Consider the following 23332-nt stretch of genomic DNA (forward strand, 5'->3'; position numbering starts at 1 on the left):
GGCAATATAAATAAATTGTTTTAAATCTAAACATGAATACACACATGCACGCGCACACACACAGGCACACACACACACACACACACACACACACACATATTAGAGTCGTGGTCTTTTCTCATTCCTTTTTTACTTTTGTTATTTTAGTCAACATGGAATTATTTTTGTGTATGATAGGTAAAAATATAATATCATTTATTTCCAAGTAGTAAGACATTTGACACAATATATATTATTGAATATTATCTTCCCACCAACCAAAATACCCATTTGATCCCATAGTAAGTTTATGTCCCCATGCCTATTCCTCAGAATTGTATTTCTGAAATAGTACTACATTGCTTAAATTATTATAGCATTTAATGTGTTTTTATATCTGTCAGTACATGTTTCTCATTAATAACCTTTTACACCGTTTTTAAAATATGTCTTCATTTGTCTATGTATAAATTTTCCAAGTAAAATCTCTTAGGGATTTTACTTTATGTTAAATTTATTCATTAATTCTTAGAGAAGGGCATATTTACAATACTCCTTTATCATTCCATCTAAGAGAGTTAACCTCGTATTATTTGCTTGAGCTATTACAACAGCATCCTTATTGATCCCATTTCTTCCAGTGTACTTAGTTTTCAGATTAATATTTCCCCCAGAAATGATCCTGATGATTCCACTTTTCCATTTATAAATGTTTTCAGTTACTCTCCATTTGTCTACTGAATATATTGCAAATATCTTGGCTTGACATTTCAGGCCTTCGATGTCATAAACATTCTTTTTTACCTTCTTTACTTCTACACTAATGTATTACCTGTCCTTTTGCATTCCCCCTACTTAGAGGGAGACTTTAATTTTTACTTTCAAAATCATACCCATTTTCATGTAAATATTTTGTTTCTGAAAACTCAAATTTTTATAGCATAACGTATAGTCTTTGGGGTCTGTAAAGTGGGTTACCTTTCTTTTGGGTGAAATAGAGTTGAAAGTGCCTGTGCTCTCTCTAATTTAGTTGCTCCACTTATTGGAATCAGCCCTTCAGTGGCCAATGTTATTGAAGGACAGCAGCTTACTTTGCCCTGTACTCTGTTAGCTGGAAATCCCATTCCAGAACGTCGGTGGATTAAGAATTCAGCTATGGTAAGAACATTTTAAATGCATGCATTCACATTCCTAATTTTCTTTTCTTTTCTTTTTTCCCCTTTGAGACGGAGTTTTGTTCTGTCGCCTAGGCTGGAGTGCAGTGGTGGGATCTAGGCTCACTGCAACCTCTGCCTCACAGGTTCAAGGGATTCTCATGCCTCAGCCCCCAGAGTAGCAGTATTACAGGTGCCTACCACCATGCCCAGCTAATTTTTGTATTTTTTAGTAGAGATGGGGTTTCACCATGTTGGCCAGGCTGGTCTCAAACTTCTGACCTCAAGTGATCATCCACCTCAGCCTCTCAAAGTGCTGGGATTACAGGTGTGAATCACCGCACCTGGCCCACATTCCTAATTTTCTTGAGTAACAAGTAATATATTCCAGTCACCAAAAGTATCAATTTAATAAATATACAAAAATATGTTTTTATAAGTATACCAAAGCTTTTCTTTATTATTAACATTTTTGTTATTCATATTATTTTGGCATTAATGAAATTGAGAAATAGTGTAATTTTCATAATTTTATATTAAATTCAGTGTCACTAGTGAACTTTTTTCAGAATATAGAAGAACTGAAGCAAGTATTGTTATTTTCATAGCACTTAAATATTTTTGTGCTCTTCTTTGTAGTACATTATTAAACGTTAATATTCCCATAAAATTCTTCCATTTTGTGTATCAGTCTTTATTATGATTAACTTTAAACATATCTTTCATTATAAACTATATAAAAATGTAGTTATATATTGTCATTGTTTTTCAGTGTAAATTTTTTTATGAAAGGATGTGAAAAATGTTTACAGTTCTATGAAATTTTTTCTGTAAATAAGCTATCTATGGCAATAAATTTTCTTCTGGTTCAGAGCATTTTTCTTTCCATTTTCTAGAATATTGGGACTCACTCTCTTGCAGTACTGATTAGAGGTGAATATGCTGAACCCAGGAGGCGGAGGTTGCAGTGAGCCGAGATCGTGCCACTGCCCTCCAGCCTGGGTGAGAGAGCAAGACTCCGTCTCAAAAAAAAAAATGAATTGACTCCATCTAAGAAGATGTAAAATTTCATATTTGCATAAAAGTCTGAGAAAAAATAGCAAACCTCACTTAAAAATAAATGCCCTTGTAGAATGATAGTATTTGAGCACACAAGTATCTTCACACAAGTATTGTTCAAGAAATAAGAAATAACAATTAAGAGAGACTGTAATTAGAGTCTCAAGAAATATACAAGAAGTATATTTTTGTATATTTACTTCTTACTTAAGAAAATTAGGAATGTGGGCCAGGTGTGGTGATTCACACCTGTAATCCCAGCACTTTGAGAGGCCGAGGTGGATGGATCACTTGAGGTCAGGAGTTTGAGACCAGCCTGGCCAACATGGTGAAACCCCCATCATGTGTGCTCAAATACTATCATTCTACAAGGACATTTATTTTTAAGTGAGGTTTGCTAATTTTTTCTCAGGTTTTTATGCAAATAAAAAGCAGTGTAGGTGGATGATACAGATTTACAGGCGATCATTCTTAACTGAAAATATTATCAGACTTCCCTGACACAATTCATATATCACATATTGTCCACTAATATTTGCATCTGTTACCTAACAAGGGCGGATGTTGAGATTAAGTCCTTCTCCCTTGGCATTAATAAGGGCCTATGTGCCAAAATAAAAATATCAAATAGCCATTTGATATTTTTTTGATACCATAGCTAGTGGTAATAAGGCTTTCTTGGAAAAGAACAAGTTAAGCCAAAAGTAAAAATTATAGTGAAATTTGGGTTTTGAGTGATGACAAAATTTGCAGGAACATTAAACAAGTCGTATCTGTATCTTTCTTTTTTTAGCTTGTGCTTAACTCTCTGATAAATATTAATAGGTATAATATTTGGAGGTATATCAGGATTAAATTATACAATCACACTCTTGGTAACATTTATGCTCATCATTTTTCACTTAAGGACATTAAAATATTTTGTGTATAGACTTTTAGTAACCTGATTGGAAAAAAAAAAAAAAAAAGGCAGATTCATTTTTGACTCTCACAACTCCTTTCTTTTTAAATAAAAATTACCTTTTTTTTTTTTTCCTTTAAGTTGCTCCAAAATCCTTACATCACTGTGCGCAGTGATGGGAGCCTCCATATTGAAAGAGTTCAGCTTCAGGATGGTGGTGAATATACTTGTGTGGCCAGTAACGTTGCTGGGACAAATAACAAAACTACCTCTGTGGTTGTGCATGGTAAGAGACACACCCAATGTTATTGTTTCCAAACTGTGTACAAAGTAGTTGTTCCTATATTTTAATCAAATAACTCTGTTCCTCTAATTACAGTCTCTCTTAATTGTTATTTCTTATTTCTTGAACAATATCTACATTGTTAATGATGTTTCCAGATTTCCCTTTTTTATGTACACAAAAAGACATTCTTAGGAGACACCAGTTGAGTCTGGCCAAGGGCTTTTGTAAGTGGTTTCTTAATTGTTAAAAGTGACCTCGGCTCTCAAAGAATTATGTTTAAAAATACATTTTAATTTCAGACAAGCTGAACTCATTATACCCTCCAGATTGCCTTTTCTTTTTGGATTGTGCAACAAGCATATCCTTACTAATGACCCCTTTGTGCTTGAGCTAGAAATGACCTAAGCTTTTCTAAAGGTCACCTCATGTGCTCCAATCTTCTTGCATGTTAAATAACTTAAAGGTCACAAATAAGAAAATCCAGAAGCAATCTTTTTCCATTCGTGACTAACAGTAACCAGCTTTTTACATCTCAGTAATTGACAGCTTCATAGTTTAAGAAATTATCATAACTTTTTTGTATACTTGCTTTAAAGACTCTGTAACACTACTTTTTTTAAAAAAACAAAAACAAAAACAAAAACATTGCATTAAAAATAGCTTTGTGTACAGAGCTGAATATCTGAGGGAAGAAAGTAGTACAAAATACTTATTTTTAGTAGTTGATTTATTCTTTATTTAGAGTGTGAACTGGAGAGTCCAGTAGTTTTCCAATTCTGTTTGGTCTGTGACAATATCACTGAATGCAGACCATTTTCTTCTGTTTTGCCTGCTTCTCTTAAACAGCCTCTTCCACCTTTCTCAGTTTTACGTTAAGTATCCACCAACATCACCTTAGATATTCTTGAAGAAATATTATTTTGAAGAAATACTAAAGCAACACTAAATTAGTTATAACCTAGAGGAATAAATGCATACTGACAGATTGGATATGGTTGTGTAACTATTTTTCAAGAAGACCAGACCATAGATTTCCTGAACAGTGCTTATAAACTGGTTTGAGAATCTAGTGTAGGAATACCCTCATGTTCTCCCTCTCTGGCTTCTAGTGACTGCCTAGAATATTGTGTTGAGTAGGATTCTGAGGCTGAATTTCACTTGAAAAAATGACAGAATTAATTCTGATGTCTTTCTTATCAGAGGGGTGAGGATACCGACAAACCAATGATATGGTATATTGTGATACAAGCAGTTTTAATATTAAAAATTAAGAGATCATTTCACAGCATTCATTGGTCCATTTTAGTCCAAAATGAGTAACTAATTTAGTCAACAGAGTTAAAAAATTAGTGCAACCATTTGCCTTTAACTAAATCTAGCAGCCATTTAGCAGATGGATGTGATGCAGCCTAGCAGCTCTCTATACCTCTGTATATTTATGTTAATTAGCAGGGCTGTTCCTTCATCATTCTGTGTCTCCATTTTTAAGAATACTCACTAAAGGCTCTCAATCCAGTTCTTAAAATAATGAATGAATACAAGTATAAATGTAAATTAAAATGACAAAACAGTTTGTTGTCACATTGGTTTATATAGATTGACAATCTGAAAAGAAACTTCTCTTCCACACCCAAATGTCATCAGATTTCAAAACTGTTGCCTAAATTTGCCACTTTTCTTTATGGCTGTGAAACTCAATATGTTTGTATCAAAATGGCTTATTCCATGTTGCCACAAATTGACAACATAGTTGAAAGATGAATATTCCATGATTAGTCTGAAAACTAAATTTCTTGCTTTAGAGAGTAGCCTGGCATTGTTGTTTAGGGCTGGAGATTTGCTGCCAATTCTTTAAGAAGAAATTACCTAAGAGTAAACCCAGCCATAGGAAAATATGAGTATGTAGCATATCTAATCTAACCTCAGAAACACTGAGGTTTCTGGTGTCTCTAGTTCTAAAAAACTTCTCCAGAGTAGTTATGATAATCCTTGAAAAATCTGATTTTAAGGAAGAGAAATGATGAGTGATTGAGCTCCTGGGAGCAGTTCCAGTCTCATCTTTCCAGAGGATGGAAAGGAAATGCCTGTTATAGATTGGGCTTTTATTGTCTTTTCACTATGTTAGGAACTTTCATACATGCAAGCTTCTTTAATCAAAATCACCATTTTGAGAACATTGAGTATTGATAATTTCTGTTTGTGAGAGTTGGTTCTGATTATGATTTACACAGAATGGAGGGATTCACTTTCCTTTTCCTTTTGCTTCTACTCATGTTAATTCTTCAGTTGCTTTCTAAAGTCAAAGATATGTTATTCTCCTTACTGAAAAATATCGAGTTAGAGTCCTTTTAGTCTTTTAAATATAAAATACTTGACTGGGCATGGTGGCTTATGCCTGTAATCCTAGCACTTTGGGAGGCCATGGCAGGAGGATCACGTAAGCCCAGGAGTTCAAGACCAGCCTGGGTAACACAGCAAGACTCTGTCTCAAAAAAATACATACATACATACATACATACATACATACAATAAAAAATATACTCTTAAGATTTGAGTTTTACCATTGAATTCTTCTTAACAAAACAAATCTTTTTATCTAGGTTAAATGTAGTAGCTCACTAAGTGATTCCTGAGTATAGACAGATATTTAATATGCAGTTGCTAAACAGCCCATTTCTCTGAATGTACACTTATGTCAGCTTATTGCAGCTTAATGAATAAAGGACAGTGATTGGAGATTCACATTAAATGTGTAGCTCTTAGAGTACAATTCTGTCTTGGGTTTCCAGCAAAACAAAATGAATTTTCTTCAGTCCTCTCTTATTTTTGTTAGGAAAGTCAGCTTATTAGACATCACTTACTACTTGATTTTAAGTTTTCATTTCATTTTTCAGATCATAACTACTTTATTGTCTTTGTTTAGCACACTCCTTTACAGAGATTATCCTACATTTTTATCAGAAAATGTTAAATAATTGCTCATTTTTACAAACATTAATGTTATATTGAAAATGTTCAACTTTAAATAATGATGTTAAATGGAAGAACAGGTGCTCAGATTCCAAATCCTACTTACCTTTTCAGTTCTGCCAACCATTCAGCATGGGCAGCAGATACTCAGTACAATTGAAGGCATTCCAGTAACTTTACCATGCAAAGCAAGTGGAATTCCAAAACCATCTGTCATCTGGTCCAAGGTAAATAATACATCTAGTCATATTTCCTGAAGAACAGAGTGTGAAGTTTACCTGCAGGTTATCCCAGGTCTTGAGCAGGAGGCTGGGGGAGTGAGGCTTGGAAAGAAGATAAGTTAATAAAGGGTTTCCTCTGTGGCTCTACAGACGTGCTGGGAACCCTCCAAGAAACCATATAGATGCACCTCAGAAGGCTCTCTTGGATGGACAGGAAGTGGAGCATTTATACATGACATATTCCCTCCATTCCCCAGAGAAGCTTACACTGCTGCACTTCCTGGCTGTGGCCTTTTAGGGCTTTGGATAAAGCCCTGGTCCAAAACAAACAAACAAACAAACAAACAAAAGAAAAAACTTAAGTGCAAGAAGGATGACCCTGGTGGATCATGTGGAGCTGTCCACTAGAGCTGCGCTGAAATTAAGAGGGAAGAGGGCTTAGGGATGTGGCACGGGGTAAAAAGGATCTACTATAAGACGTAAAGTGCTTAGAAATGTTCCGGGCACACAGTCTGTGCTATGGACATGTTCACTGTAATGTTGCTGATACCATTCAAGTCTCAAGTAAGTGATTTCACTAAAGAACTTTTAAGGTTCCTTCTAAATGATATGACCGCATGGATTTTCTTATTTATAAAGTTCTATGGTGTAGTCACAATTTCTATGGGTGACTAAAAATTGTAAGACACATACACAAACTAATTTATTCCCCTCTATATCCCTGTTAATGTTGTTCAGCTTTTACTTGTATTCTTGCAGTGAAGAAAACCCAATTTCCTGAAGAAGTCCTTTCATCCTTGAACAGCCACAAAGATGGCACATTTTCTGTAAATGTATTTGAATCCAGCAAATATAAAGTAATGGCATGCTAATGAAGTATGGCATTTGTATAATTAGCATTACTAGTGTTTTGCCATACCATCTAGTTTTATCTATCTAAAAATCTCTGGAATATGGATAAGTTGGTGTTGACATTTGTAAATAAATTAAAAGGTTAACTTTTTTTATTTTATTCTGGACAGAAAAGTCACAGCGGTAAAGCTAATCCCTGAACTGCACGGTAGCCAGCACTGAGTAGAAGTTTAATGCATTTTAAGGAAAATGTAAAAGTGAAATATTTCCATGTTGACCTCTGTGCTGTGGTTAAGCACAGAGGTTAAGAACGTGGTCCCTAGAGCCTGGCTGCTGGGTTTCAACCCCAGCTCTACCACTGAGGGGCTTTGTGATCTTGGGCAAATTCCTCTACTCCCCTCTCCCATGCTTTAATACTCGAAACTGTAAAATGAGTGTTGTGGTAGTTGCTATTCATAAGACTGTTGTGAGTGTTAAAATGGTTAATTCAGGTAAAGTGCTCAAAACAGAGCCTGGCATAAAATAAGAATTCACTGTACCATCCTTACCATTACTGTTATTCTCTGCCTTCTTAAGTAGCTCTGGAATGAAGATGACATGATTTGATATGGAGAAATACCACTTTTAGTATTTATTTGTCTAATGTTTCTTATAAATAACTTTTTTCAAGTTAGCATTTTAAAATTTACTCTATTCCCCCGTTGGAGATGTTTTTTCTCTCTATTCCTTTTCCAGACATTGTCAGTCTTTTATGATCTTAAAAAAAAAAAAAAAAAAAGAACCCCTTTGCTTTTTGCTGTGTTTTGCAGAAAGGAGAGCTGATTTCAACCAGCAGTGCTAAATTTTCAGCAGGGGCTGATGGCAGTCTGTATGTGGTGTCACCTGGGGGAGAGGAGAGTGGGGAATATGTCTGCACCGCCACCAACGCAGCCGGCTATGCCAAAAGGAAAGTGCAACTGACAGTCTATGGTGAGAGCTGGTAGAGGAATGGTTTTTATTGACATTGTCTATCTATGCCAAAACTCACAGTTCTTTCCCCAGTACTGTTACCAGATGCATGTACCCCTAAAGTGAATTGCTCCCCCAAGTTTATATATTTTTTTACAGAAATGCATTTTTTACTGCCAACCAAAATCACTTCTACTTAGATTCTGATTTTAAGGAATGCAATTGTATAGTCTTTCGGAAAATTTTTATGGTATTTTCCCAAGAAGTATGCTTATTGCACCCAACCCTCTTCAGTAACACCAGTTAGTTAACACTCCTACCAAAGCCAAACCTCAGCTATGTCTTGGGTAGGAGTCTGCCTTGAGGGTTTACTTTTACAGATGGTAGACTCTGAGAGGGCATTGAAGCCGATCTCTTCATTGTGTTCTAAAAGGAATTACTGACTAGAGAAATTTTTTCATCATTTTTCTTTTAGTTCTCACAATAAATGTATTAATGGAAAGTTTTCGCTTATGTCCTGAACAGCATCTTTTTATAAATTACTTAAGAACATTAGTAGTCCACATTTTAATGTAAATTAAACTGTGCTTTGTTTTCAATATACTATTTCCCTTCCAAAACATGTGTTTATTTTAGTAAGGCCCAGAGTGTTTGGAGATCAACGAGGACTGTCCCAGGATAAGCCTGTTGAGATCTCCGTCCTTGCAGGGGAAGAGGTAACACTTCCATGTGAAGTGAAGAGCTTACCTCCACCCATAATTACTTGGGCCAAAGAAACCCAGCTCATCTCACCGTTCTCTCCAAGGTAGGAGATCTGGGATGAATTGCAACACGTGAAAACATAATCAACCTCTTGGGACAGATGGCCATGCCTATTCAGGTTATCAAACATCTCAAAAAATCACTTTTAAAATTGAGACAATGCACATGTACATCTGAGTCTACAAGAAGTATTTATAACATCTGAATCATGCTTCTGACATCTTTAATGTCAGAAATGCTAACATTCAGCTTTGCCATAATTTTCCCCTGGTGCATTTTATAAGGTAGTTATTAAAATGGAGCAGAATTGTACAAGATTCCTGTTAGCCCAATGTGTAAGTACACATAGAATTCCATTGATCCCATAAGAGCAATAAAATACAATAGGCACACTCTAATGTCTAGGATTTGACTTTCATTGGATAATTTTGTAAGTCTTCTTGCTTAAACCCTTATACAAATATGAACACATTGAGACGATGTACTGTATTTGATAGGCTAAGTGACATAACAAGAAGAATGCTGGAGCTTTGAAAGCACAACCTTCGTTGCCAACCGGCTATGAGTTTATATTTATCTCTTCCACTTAAAGTTTGCCTAAAACCTTTGAAAATTTTTAAGGGGTCTCTCTGAACCTCATATTTTCTATTTATAAAATGGGGATGATACTTACCTGAGAGGATTGTGTAAGATAATGTACATTTCACACTCATTGTCTCTAGTTCTTGGTTACTATTTTAACCCAACATCAAGGCAAAAGTTACTGGTGAAATAAGAATTAGTCGCTAGACTATAATTAACTTTCTATTAGAATCATTGATATATAATTATGAAGACATAAATTCATGCTAGTGTCATTTGCCTACTGCTAGTGAAGGAAAACAATTAAGAAGGACTTTATATAATTTTACTATTTGTTTGAAAAAAGTTTGCTTTGAATGTTTTTGAGTAAAAAAATTATAGTAATACAGATCAGAAAGTTTTATTGTTCCCTTCCACAGTCACAATTTCTTCTTCCTCTTCCCAGGGGCAAACACTGCCACAAACTTGGTATGCATTCTACACATACATCCTTAAACGATGTAGATTACTGTTTTCTGTGTTTTCAATTTTGTTTTGTGTGTCTGTTTTCAATTTGCCATTGTAACAAATAGTATATTATTATTTTGTTACTTGCTTTATTAAGTCAACATTTGTCTACTATTATACATAGGGATTCCATTTATTCATTTTAACTCCTACATGCATATTCTACATTTTATTTTTTTCATTCTTTTATTTATGGACATTCTAGTTTGTTTATTCTTTCTTTCTATTTTTTTTGTTTGTTTTTAAAACAAGGCTTTTCAGCGAATAGCTTTGTGTATTTCTCTTTGTATACTTATGCATGACTTTCTTTAGGACCTATATACAGAGCTACAATTCCTGATCAAAGCAAACTCCTGCTTCCAGCTTCCTAGGCATTGCTAAATTGCTTTCCAAAGGGACAGTATTGATTATCCATCCACCAGCAGAATATGGGTGTGCTTCTGTCCATGTTCTAATTAGCGCATGGTATTGACTGACTTAGGAATTTTTGCCAGTTGATGGATGTAAAATGGTATCTTGTGATTGTTTTAATTTTCATGTGATTGACTTCAAGTGAACTGAGAGCATTTTTATGTGTTCGTTGGCCATTTGTGGTATTGATGAATAACCTGTAAATCTGTTGCACAGTTTTCTGGTGACTTGTCTTTCTCTTATTGAATGTAGAAATTTGGTCTTTAATTTTGATAATAATCTTTTGTCTTTTATATGTGTTGAAAATATCTTCTCTCAGTCTATTGCTGTGGCATCAAGTTTATGTGTGGTGTCTTTTGTTGTACAGAAGGTTTCAGTTTTTAAGGAGTACAATGTATTAATCTGTTCTTTTTCAGATGTGTACTTTTTGTATCTTAACATGAAGCAGATTATAAACTTAACCTGCAATGTTTAATTCTAATATTTTAAGTTTTGTTTTTCACATTTTGGACTTCAATCTATCTGAATTTTAAATTTTGTAAGTAATGTCACGTAGTGCTCTCATTTTATATCTTTATTTTTCCATTTGGAAACTCAGTTGCACAACATCACTTTGAATAGTCAATACTTTCCTTACTTTTTGCGATATAACTTCTGATGTTACATATTACATGTTGAGTTCTCAAATATGCTGAGGTCTTTCTGGAGGACTCTGTCCTTAACTGTTTATTCATTTGCATGTCTCTGGGCCAATAACACTATTCATTTGACTTAGCTGTGTAAGAAATCTTGGTATTAGGTAGGTGTACCTAGCCTCCACTACCTTTAAAACTATTTTAACACAATGCAATAACATTTTTGTATGTAGGTCTGGCCCACCCAGCTGCATTGTTACTCAATAGGAGGAATATATTCAACTATTTTTGAGAACATATATATCTTCTTTTTCCTTTACCTTAACAATATGGGAAATAATAACAAATTGCTCAAATTAAATTCAAAGTTAACTCAAATACACATTTGCTTTATAGAGCAGAAAGATGTACAATTATTTGGCAATTTCAGACCATTAAGTTTTAAAAGTAAAATAAATCTTTTTTTCTGTTTGCAGGAACATCATACACAAGATAATTATGAAAAGTCCTGGCTTTTAAGGTGTATAGATAGACATTGCAGATGGGAAAATGATTTAAAAAACTACTTGCAGAGTAGTAATTTCATACTGAAGTGTAGCTGCATAGGGGATATTTAAATTCACCTGTTCCATGGTCTACTATATGGTTTCTTTCTTTTAGACACACGTTCCTCCCTTCTGGTTCAATGAAGATCACTGAAACCCGCATTTCAGATAGTGGGATGTATCTTTGTGTTGCCACAAATATTGCTGGGAACGTGACTCAAGCTGTCAGATTAAATGTCCATGGTGAGTTTTGAAATGAGAGCATATGACAACCCTGTGGACTGGCCACAAGAAAACCCATAATCCTAGTTTATTTGATAGCTAATTTCCAAATTGTATATGGAGTAATTAAAGAAAAAATTCTTTAAAATCTGAGACTTGTGATTTTCTTTCATTTACTCTGAAAAGTTTTTCTGCTATTTATAAACAATCTTTTGTTTCTTCCTTTATCAAATAAACTATATTAAATTTTTGGATCTCGATTTTTCTAAAGGTCAGCAGTCACTTATTGCTATTATTGTTGATATACGGTAGAAAGAAAATATGTTTAAGCTGGTAACATTTTATAGAAGCTAATACAAATTTTTAAATAATAATTTAGTAGTATTTAAATGATCATTTTCAATATTTAAAGATCTCAGCAACTGAAAAAATACTGTTTTCTAGGACTCTTTGACTACACCTCCCTAGTTAGTTTGCTTTATTCCTCCAACCCACACAGTCCATCCAGTTCTTCATTCATTCAACACACTGAGTGCATACTCTACACCAGGCATTGTTTAGATGAAAGATATTCAAATATCAGAAGAAATTAACTCAGACAGTATTGATCTGATTTCACTCTCAGATGATCAGGACAATTGTGTCTGTCTGCATTGATTATGGGGTGTGAAGTCATATAAGACTCCTATCATTTACTAGCTCTAGGGCATCAGGCATATTCACTAACCTTTCTTATCTTTAGTTTTCTCTTTCATAAAATGATGATGATACTATCATCAAATATATAAGGTTGTTGTTAGTGACAACCTTTAGAAAGTGTTCATTAAATATTAAGTTAAAGAATGTATGGTACATTAATTATAATTATATCCTTGTGGCTCAACTTGATTCTACAGTGTACAATGCAAGTATGTGGAAATCAGGAATCCTTTTCTGGTATTTTGATAAACTACTGCATTTAAATTTCTAAAGAAAGTTGATAAAAGGAAGAGATAGAGGCTCTTTGTGGTTTTCTTATCTGAAATTAGCAAAGGCTTTCATAAGAAACTTTTCTTATTGTCTGATCCTTCTACAAAGAGAACAGAAACTGAATACATGGAGAGAAATGCTTTTTGTCCCTTATAGAAATTACCTGGATTGCCTTTCAAGAGAGTTTTTAACCTAAAATTATTTACAAATTAAAAGATGCCTAACATTTTAAAATGCTTGCTGTTCCTCAAGTTTGGGACTAAGAGTTTTATATTTATTATTTCCTGTAATCCTTGCAACGTACTGGGATTACAGGCTATTTTCCCTGGATTATCAAGGAAACAGGCCTCAGGAAGTTTACTGACTTGTCCTAGATCACCTAGCTAGTGAATGGTCCGAGCCTAGGTCCAAATCTTGAAATTGTTTCACTTTTCCATGCTGCCTGTTGATAAGGAGCTCTCATTTAAAGTGAGTAAAGGAAGGAATTTGTAAAAGTTGGATTATTAATACCCAATTATTATTTCTAGTTCCTCCAAAGATACAGCGTGGACCTAAACATCTCAAAGTCCAAGTTGGTCAAAGAGTGGATATTCCATGTAATGCTCAAGGGACCCCTCTTCCTGTAATCACCTGGTCCAAAGGTGGAAGCACCATGCTGATTGATGGAGTGCAGCATGTTAGCAATCCAGACGGAACTTTAAGCATCGACCAAGCCATGCCCTCAGATGCTGGCATATATACATGTGTTGCTACTAACATAGCAGGCACTGATGAAACAGAGATAACGCTACATGTCCAAGGTGATTTTTGACACAGGAAAATATATGTATTGTGGGGTGGGGAGTGAGGGAAAAGCCCTAGAGCTAAATAGATTATCTTGGATAATCTTAAATCACTTCAGAAAGAGCTCTATATAACTTTTGTGATTCTTTGAAAGGAGAACCATTCCCAAAAGAAATGAAACATACCATTTCTAAACCTGCATCAATTTTTGTATGTTTACTTTTGAAACAAAGTTGCCATGGATCATGTAGATAACAGAAACAATCCTAGATGATGCCCAACCCACTATTTCTGGTTTGGAAGACATTGTGGGAAGAGTGAATTGGAGTAGGTTGTCACCTCACAGTGCTGGGGTGCACTCAAAATAGAGCCCTAGGAAATCTAGATCCACTACTTCTCTATTAATACTGTATTTGTTTTGAAGATTTAAAGATCAGTGTTTATGTATTCAAGCAACAAATATTGATTGAGCTCTTGCCAGGCATCTGTCGTATTCTAGATGGTGATGAGAAAGTAGTAACAAAGGCAAAACCCCTGCTTTCATGAGCTGTTCTAGTGTGAGTAGATGGAAAACAGACAAACATATAAACAAGAAATACAGGTTGTAAAAAGTGCTTTGGAGGAAATTAAAATAAGGCAATGGTCCTAAGAGTTGCCTACTTTAGATTCAACTATCAAACAGGACTTCTCTGAGGAGGTGATCTTTAGAGTGAGATCCTCTGGACTGGAAAGAACCGGCCATATGGAAATCAGGGGGAAGAACATTCTTGTCAGAGGGAATACTAGTACAAAGACAAGAAGAAAAGATAAGCAGGTATGGTACTTAGCACAGTATTAGATAGTTCTTAGTGCTGTACTGAGTATTAGTATTAATTAGTACTAATACTGTTCTAAGTATTAGTACAGTACTAAGGTACCTGACCCATTGCCAGGTTTGTTGGATGGTTGGCTAGGACACTAATGGAGAAGTTTTCCTGTTCATTCCACAAACTTTATTGGGTATTCATGTTTATAGTTGAATGGGAAAGATAATAATTCATGAAATAATATCATGATTACATAATTAAACATTGGTTAGTGCCCTCATGAAATGGTGGAAGACTCTATATGAGCTTTTAACAAAAAGACAAATCACAAAAGGCTTCCCTTGGGGTAGGGACATGTCAGTTGGGATTTGAAGGGTAGGTAGAAGTGAGGGGCAGGCCTTCCAAGAGAATGTGGAGAGAACTTTCCAGGAAAAGGACATAGAATATGAAGAGAAGGGCATGTAATATTTTGGGGACACTGGAATCAGTCATCGTCAATGAAGGCCAGCTAGCTGCATTCCAGACTGAGGGCTGAGTAATATGTGATGAAGCTGGAGATGTGGTCATGGGTCAGGTTATCCAAGACCTAGGAAACCAGACTAATGAAGTTAGACTTTATTCTAAATGCAATATAAAGACTTTAAGAAGTCATAGTTGGGAAAGTGATGTGGCTGATTTCCAGTTTTAAAATCACTCATTTGGGAGGGAATCATTCAGCTAGAGAAGATAAGGGAAACTGATATAGACTAGTATAGTAGACCAGGTAAAAGATGGCGGTAGTTAGAATGGGGAAAAGAAGGGAATGGGCTAAAAAATAATCAGGAAAGGAAATACTCAGGACATGGTGATGGATTGGATATGAGAGTGAAGGAGATAGAGTTCTCAAGAATAACTCCCAAATTTCTTCATACAATGAATGGATGATGAAGCTTTTCAGAGACATGAAATGCACTGACAGGGGGCACTTCGGAAAGAACAGGTCTGAAACTTTATCTTATAGACAAGATGAGTACAAGTAATAATTTGAATTAGATAAGTCAGTGATGAGATTTGTATTTCAGAGAGAGTATTCTGGGGACTGTGCAGAATATCAATCTAAAGGGGAACATGTTTGAGAAAAGGATCCCCATAAGAAGTTTGTTAGAATAGTCTGGTAAGAGAAAATAAGGGTTGGAAATAAGCAATGGTCTTAAACATAGAGAGGAAGACACAGATATGTGAACATATATGGTACTATATGATTGGATATGGAGGCCAAACTTAAGGGAGAAAGAAAAATGACTGGGTGGACCATAATGCCTTCATTGAGGGAATAGGGAAACAGAACAGGATTGCAGGAAGCATAAAATAATGAATTTTGTTCGGAGAATTTTCAGTTTAAGGCACTGTGTCACATCTAGGTAGAAATGTTTGGCAGCGGGAAATAGGAATCATATTTAAAAGAAGAATCGGCAGAGATAGCAGCTCATCAGTGCAGGTAGTTAATTGTGCCTTAGGAGAGTTTGAAATTGCTCAAATAAAGCCTGTGATAATGCATTTATTTTCCTAATAGAACCACCCACAGTGGAAGATCTAGAACCTCCATATAACACTCCATTCCAAGAAAGAGTGGCCAATCAACGCATTGCATTTCCATGTCCTGCAAAAGGTACGTAATACTCAAAGATATAGACATTGGCATGATGTTATATTGTTTCAGAATGCTATATTGAACCCAAATTGCCATCCTTATAAAATTCCACATCAATCCTTGGTACAACATTTGAGCATAATAGAAACTAACCCATCTTTTGGATAACAACTCTTTGAATAAGTATTTTTTTTCCTTTCAGGTATTTTATTTCTTTCAATGTAAAGACTTTCCATTCTTTCAAACTTGCCTAGTCGCACATGTTTTCCAGGTAGTTCAGATCCTTCCTGCTACTTCTTATTTCATTCATTTTTTTTTTGGCAGGTTTTCTCTTTACAGTGTGATAGTTGGAGCTATTCAAAATATTCCAGATTTATCTCAACCTGGCAGAGGTATAATTAGGACTATTCCTTTGTTTGTTCTGGACACTTCTAAAAACCTCTTTTCCTAGATCTCCTCTCAACTGGCAATTCTAGGACCAGATTGTAAATTGTCACTTGGAGGCTTATTCAAGCCCTTCTTTTCCTTGAATTTCTGGGTTTTCTCTCCTACCATGTTTTCTGCCAGGAGATTGATATTATTTCTTCTCAGGGGAATATGAAAAGGACTGTCGCTTTTACCCTAATTCTGCCAAGTAGGTAATTAAGAACATCCTCTCTCAAGCGTGTATTCATCAACAGTGATTCAAAGCAGGTTTGTAGCAGTTCTGGCAAAGTCCAAGCAGTAGTCTTTCTGTAACCTCCTGAGGGCCTCCAGATGGTTAGTACCATTTGTGCCCCCACATGTGCCTTTTAGCAGTTGTTCCTGGGCAGCAGCAACTGAAGGTCTTCATGGCTGTCTCTGTTTCTGTGGCAAGCTTTTCAATCTCAGCAGTCGCTGTCACCAATGATTACTTTATTTTCTACCAATATTAAAAGAAAAATATCTTTAGCAAGCTTTCCAGATACCTAAAGAATTAATAATAACTATTCCAAGAGTCACTGAGAATTAGGGAGAGGCTGGAGAGGAGGCCTTCTTTAGAAGGGGTTTAAGTTCAGGGAAGTACCATGACTGCTCACTCCCACTGGACCCGCTGGTGGCCCTGTTGCTTCTTGTTCCCCTCTGGATTCCTGACTCCCAAGCTAATTTTTTGTTTTGACTTCCCTTTTCCACCTAGAAAAACATCTCTTCCTTACTTCCTCATTGTTACCTGGAATATAATGCTTGAATTCATTTAAAGTTACTAGACATCTTTTTCATTATCTTTTACTTTGAATTTCATCTTGCTCATGATTGTTCTATCATTTAAAAATTAAAGATAATGCAACTTCTTTCTTTTGTTTGTTCATTTACATCTTTATTAACTCAACAAATACTAATTAAGTAGTCTGATTAAAGTTCATAAAGGAATGACTGGGATGTAAGGAAATGATTACAGCCTCCTTTTTTCTTGACAACATGGACAGGCAACTGGAGTCCGTCAGTTTAACCTTTTTGTTCTCATCGGTCGACATTATACTATAAGCACAATTAAATAGGCCAATCTTTAATTTTTTTCCATAAATATAATTTTCATAGTCACTGTTTAAGCCTTTAACTCAATTTAAGTGTAGCTTCAATGACATATTCTATGTATTTCTGCTATTCTTTTATATATATCCTGGGTTATATATTCATCCTTTAATATTTTACTATCATTTAATACAGGATTATTAACAATGTCTTCTGTAGTCATGTAATTTTTATTTAATGTGTTTTCTTCTTCTTATAGAGATTAAATAATTTTTTTAAATGCTTAGAATAATACCTGGCAAAACGTTTGCTAAATAATTACATCGTTAGTATAGATTTAATGTTTACTTATTTCCAATATTCCTTTTGATTCTATTATGCACTCAAAGATTGTTGTATCATTATTTTTCTCCAAGAGTACATCATTTCCATTCATTCTGTTAGTCATAAATGAATCCAGGAAAGCTATTTGTCTCACTACTTTCTCAACTATCATTTCAAGAATTGAGCTATTATCCTTTGTTTAACAGAATGAGATCTCCAAAAGATGCATGAACAGTAGAGTTTCCTCGTCTCTACAATATCAGGCCTTTTTAAAAAAGGGAATTATAAAACATCATGTCTCCACATCATATATACACTCTATTTGGTTGGCAATCTTCATGTTGTATTTCTGTGACAGTGTCTTATTTTTGCTCTGTCATTATTTCAGCCTAAAACTCTCCCCACATCCAGTCCATAGGATTAATATAGTTCCTGCCCCACCAATAAATCACTGTGAATTCACTAGGAAAATACTTTACTTAACTATCATCTGAATGTTTACATAAAAACAACTTTGTTCAAACTTTACCATAAGTCTCTTAAGACCCACTGGGATTTAGAGGCATTAACTAACATAATCTCTTCATATTTCCATACCAGGAAAAATATCTTGAAATTATTGTCATAAGAAAAACTTTATTTCTCTTTGATACATTTGATATTTAATAATTTCTGATTTGTGATAAAATATCACAAGACTCTAATTTCTTATTTAGGTACCCCTAAACCAACCATCAAATGGTTACACAATGGTAGAGAATTGACAGGCAGAGAGCCTGGCATTTCTGTCTTGGAAGATGGCACGTTGCTGGTTATTGCTTCTGTTACACCCTATGACAATGGGGAGTACATCTGTGTGGCAGTCAATGAAGCTGGAACTACAGAAAGAAAATATAACCTCAAAGTCCATGGTGAATATTGCTAAAGTCATGTAACTGACTATGTTTGCCAGTCTCCAGTTCTTAAATGTCTAAATTATTCTCTCAGTGTAGTATCATTTAATATTAATGTGAATAGCAGTATTACCGAACAGAAATCTGGTGGTCTGATTGAATTTATTATTCGATTTAAACTTTCATGTAATTTTTTATAGTGACTTTACATCATTCAAAATTCAAATGGTAGAAAAATATACATAGTAAAAGGTCTCCTGACCCTGAGCTGAGCCATCTACTTATCCTCTATTTGGGATAAAGGAAAGTTATCTGTGTGTGTGTGTGTGTGTGTGTGTGTGTGTGTGTGTGTCAGAGATATTTTATGAATATACAAATACAATGTTTTATCCTCTTTTTATTTATAAAATGTACACATATAATAGAACATTATATTCACATTTTTCACCTTCTCTGTCTCATTAAACAATCTATCTTGGATTTTATTTAATGTTCCTAACTCTATAGCATCTCATTGTACATACACATTTATTTGACCTTCCTCTATTAATGATGAGCATGTAGATTATTAACCGTTGTTTTTATAAACCTTTAATGAAAATACTGTATATATGCCATTTTGCATAAGTGAAAGTGTATATATATTTTAAAATTTTATGAATATTGGTTTCTTTAGACACTGGGCAATATTCACCCTCATCAACAAAGTAGTGAGTCTCATGTGACTTAATTAAGACCCCGTAAGCTTATATTTTGAGTAATATGTGGAATAAAAGTAGATTCTCCCTTAAGCTTATCCCAAATTTCATCCTAAATTTAAAACCTTGAAATAATAAAGTAAAAATCCAGTAAGGGTTGTTATTATGAATACATTGGTCAAAACTTTTTAATTTTGTAACAAAACATATGCTTAAATATGTCTAGCTTTTCTAGCCATCAAATATTTGAGAATTTGCTGTATAAAGGCCCTTATAAAGAAACTCTATAAATAATATTTATTATAAAAATACCTAGCTATGACTCCTCTCTTTTTGCAGTTCCTCCAGTAATTAAAGATAAAGAACAAGTTACAAATGTGTCAGTGTTGTTAAATCAGCTGACCAATCTCTTTTGTGAAGTGGAAGGCACTCCATCTCCCATCATTATGTGGTATAAAGATAATGTCCAGGTAAATAGAGTCATCCAAATATGTATAATTCCTTGCCTCTGCATCTGAAGTAAGTTGTTCAGATGTTCATTTCTTACTACTAATAAAATAAATATTCTACTTCATTTTTTAATTATGCATTTTTATTAGGATTAGAAATAACACTGACCATTTTGGCCCTTAAAGGTGACTGAAAGCAGCACTGTTCAGATTGTGAACAATGGGAAGATACTGAAGTTCTTCAAAGCCACTCCAGAGGATGCAGGAAGATACTCCTGCAAAGCAATTAATATTGCAGGCACTTCTCAGAAGTACTTTAACATTGATGTGCTTGGTAAGAAATACATCCTTTTAAAAAACTACAATTCAGAGGCATTTCTTACCTAAAATAGAGCTGACTATATGAAAAAGTAAAGAGAACAAGATAAATTGACAGAAAAAAATATAGTTTCATTCTATTATTTTTGTCCTTATTATTTGTTAACCAGAACCATATGATATAGAAATTTTGAAGGGTTTCATTATTTATAATACAGAGTTGCCTTTGAATCATATATACAATAGTATCAAATACTCAAAAGTGGTACTGCTATAATTGTGTAAAATAAGAAATTATTACTCTTGTCAATTTCTCCAGTTAAGTAGGCAGGACATTCTTTGGGAAGTGGCTACAACAGGATGATGCAGAATATATCACATTCATGCTGTGTACATCCTGAAGCTGCTAGGCTGTACCTGAACAGGAGAAGGTAGTAAATCCCCTTTCCCCTGCATTCTAATTAACTCTTGTAACTAAGTCAGTCCTGATTCTAATTAAGTAGGTAGCAGCTGTAATAAATTAGGATGTGAGACATTTTAATGGTAATCATAAATTTAAAATTTTATAATTTTAGTTTGTGAAATTATATTTGCCATTTAAAGTTCACTTTGTGAAAAAATGACTTTCTCCATTTTCAGTATTTTGCTCCTTACAATGGGCACATAATTTGTAAGTCTTGAATAGAAGTGAGGTGGAAGAATAATACTGCATAAAAATTATATTCATAAACTGCTATAACATAAAAATAATTCCTCCCATTAGGCTTCTCAAAGCCTGAAATTTTGCTTTCCACAAAATCACCATTATTATATTTAAGTATAAGTTATAAAAACAAATTAAGAAATCATTGTTATCATGAGTCTTATTGACATTATTTCTCCTGGTACTCATCTGCTCCCTTGACTTAATTCCATCTGTGTGCTGATGACTCCCAAATGTTTATCTCCAGTTCAGACTTCTTCCCTGAGCCTAGGGATAGATAGCTTATTTTCTCCGTAGTATTGTGACTTGAATATCTTAGTTTTATATCAAACAAAAGGGTCCCAGTGAAAGCCAGTTCCAGTTGCCTTCAAGATCCCCATTCTAGGGACTGATACCTCCATCCACTCACTTGCTTATTCCAGAACCTCCAGGTTCTCACTACTACTTTCTCCCCAACATTTCAAATCTATGTATTTCCTGTTATGTCTACTTCCTAATTCTTTGGTGACCTACGTCTTTTCATCCTTCTGTGAAAGTCTATCATCATTCAAGTGCTGAATTAATGTAATAGGCTAAGGGCTCACCTGAATCCACTTTTTGCTACTGTAATTCATTCTTTACTTAGGAGCATGTGGTCTTAAAACACAAATATGATTACACCCTACTCCTCCCCTACTGAAATCCTTTAGTGGCTGGTCATTTTTCTGAGGATGAAGACCAAACACTTTAACATGGAGTGAAGGGGGATGACTAGACAGAGAAGTATCCAGAAGCTCTTTAATAAGCTTGATAATCCCAAGAATAAAAACTAGCACATTATTTTTCATGTTATATTGCATACCAAATTTACCATCTTAGTTGTTTAAAAGACAAAGGTAATATATTTCAAGTAGCACAACAGTATATGTAGAATTTGAACATTGTAAGAGTGATGTTAATTGTCATTCATTATCCAAAATGTATCGCAGTAGCAAATTACATTATATAAGCATCACTGATCACTTACATTCTAAATTACTTTTGCATATGAGTTTAATACACCCAAAAATGAATCCTATACTATCATAATTCTTGCAGGTAATTGTCTTGCTAGCAAATATTTTATAAATATGTTTCTATGTTTAAATTTATCATTTGGGTACACAGAAATGATATGAAAAAGTATTATTGTGTGGTATTTTATGTTTGACATTAAGATCTTGTTGAAATACTGTAGAAATCATTGACTGCTTTCTAACCCCATGCTAAGTAACAGAGTTTCATAATACACTGTCTTTGTTCAAGTTCCACCCACCATAATAGGTACCAACTTCCCAAATGAAGTCTCAGTTATCCTCAACCATGATGTTGCCCTTGAATGCCAGGTCAAAGGCACTCCCTTTCCTGATATTCATTGGTTCAAAGATGGCAAGTGAGTATCTTTTCTATATTTGTTGCAAGGGTTCAGTTGATAGGAAAAAGATGTATAAAAATGCATGTGGATTTTCTCCCTCTTAATTATTTTATTACATAGAATATTATTAAATGAGCATACAGGAAAAACAATATTGCTCAAAAACTAGTCTAAAAGTCTTGTAATATTTTTCATTCTTATGGATTCAAAGCTCCCTATAAATGTTGGGAATTCATTTTAGAAACATAGAGAAACTCAAATTTAATATACACTAAATATCCTCTGTCTAAAGGCTAACAGTGAAAAATACAAGATCCAAATGTGAGATGATTTTCTCTTTACTTGGAATTTACTTATTAAAAAGGAAAATGTTTTTATGACAGTGAGATGAATACTAAACTAGTTCTGTGTACAGGCCAAAAGGAACTACAGATGTTTCTCCAACTCCAGATCTCAAGGGCTGCTGAGGTGTGCCTACATAGAAGTGGCTGCAGTGGTCTATATTGGTTATGAGAATTTATTTCTCAAATGGTGGTTACAGTTTATGTTTTACAGTTTCTGGGAGCAGATATCTAAGGCCTAAGTAGAAAATAGTCAAGATTTTTGGTATTTAAAATAAAAGATTGTATTCAAGCTTTTTATAAATCACTAATAAATACAAACAGCAACAGAGAAAATATATGGAGGATATGAACAGACAATTAAAATATACTAAGGCAATAAACATATTAAAAGATACCATCAATAATTTGATTAATAAAATTTTGTTATTTACAGGTCATATAGGCAAAAAAGTAAAGGTTTGAAATGATCAAGTGTTGACTAGACTATGGGAAATCAA

The 23332-nt window shown here is 34.4% G+C and overlaps 1 protein-coding gene across 1 annotated transcript in view; it reads left to right on the forward strand.

Moving 5' to 3' along the window:
- The window catches only part of HMCN1 (hemicentin 1), a 461890-nt gene that overhangs the window by 238703 nt on the left and 199855 nt on the right, over positions 1 to 23332 (forward strand). The window contains 12 exon segments of the mRNA XM_033196479.1: positions 1010 to 1137; positions 3235 to 3379; positions 6464 to 6576; positions 8232 to 8391; positions 9007 to 9175; positions 11928 to 12055; positions 13531 to 13803; positions 16145 to 16240; positions 18754 to 18948; positions 19968 to 20098; positions 20264 to 20411; positions 22383 to 22509. Of these exon segments, the coding sequence (XP_033052370.1) occupies positions 1010 to 1137; positions 3235 to 3379; positions 6464 to 6576; positions 8232 to 8391; positions 9007 to 9175; positions 11928 to 12055; positions 13531 to 13803; positions 16145 to 16240; positions 18754 to 18948; positions 19968 to 20098; positions 20264 to 20411; positions 22383 to 22509 (1813 nt within the window).

This window comes from Trachypithecus francoisi, unplaced genomic scaffold (genome assembly GCF_009764315.1).
Source record: "Trachypithecus francoisi isolate TF-2019V2 unplaced genomic scaffold, Tfra_2.0 Lachesis_group5, whole genome shotgun sequence".
Lineage (NCBI taxonomy): Eukaryota > Metazoa > Chordata > Mammalia > Primates > Cercopithecidae > Trachypithecus > Trachypithecus francoisi.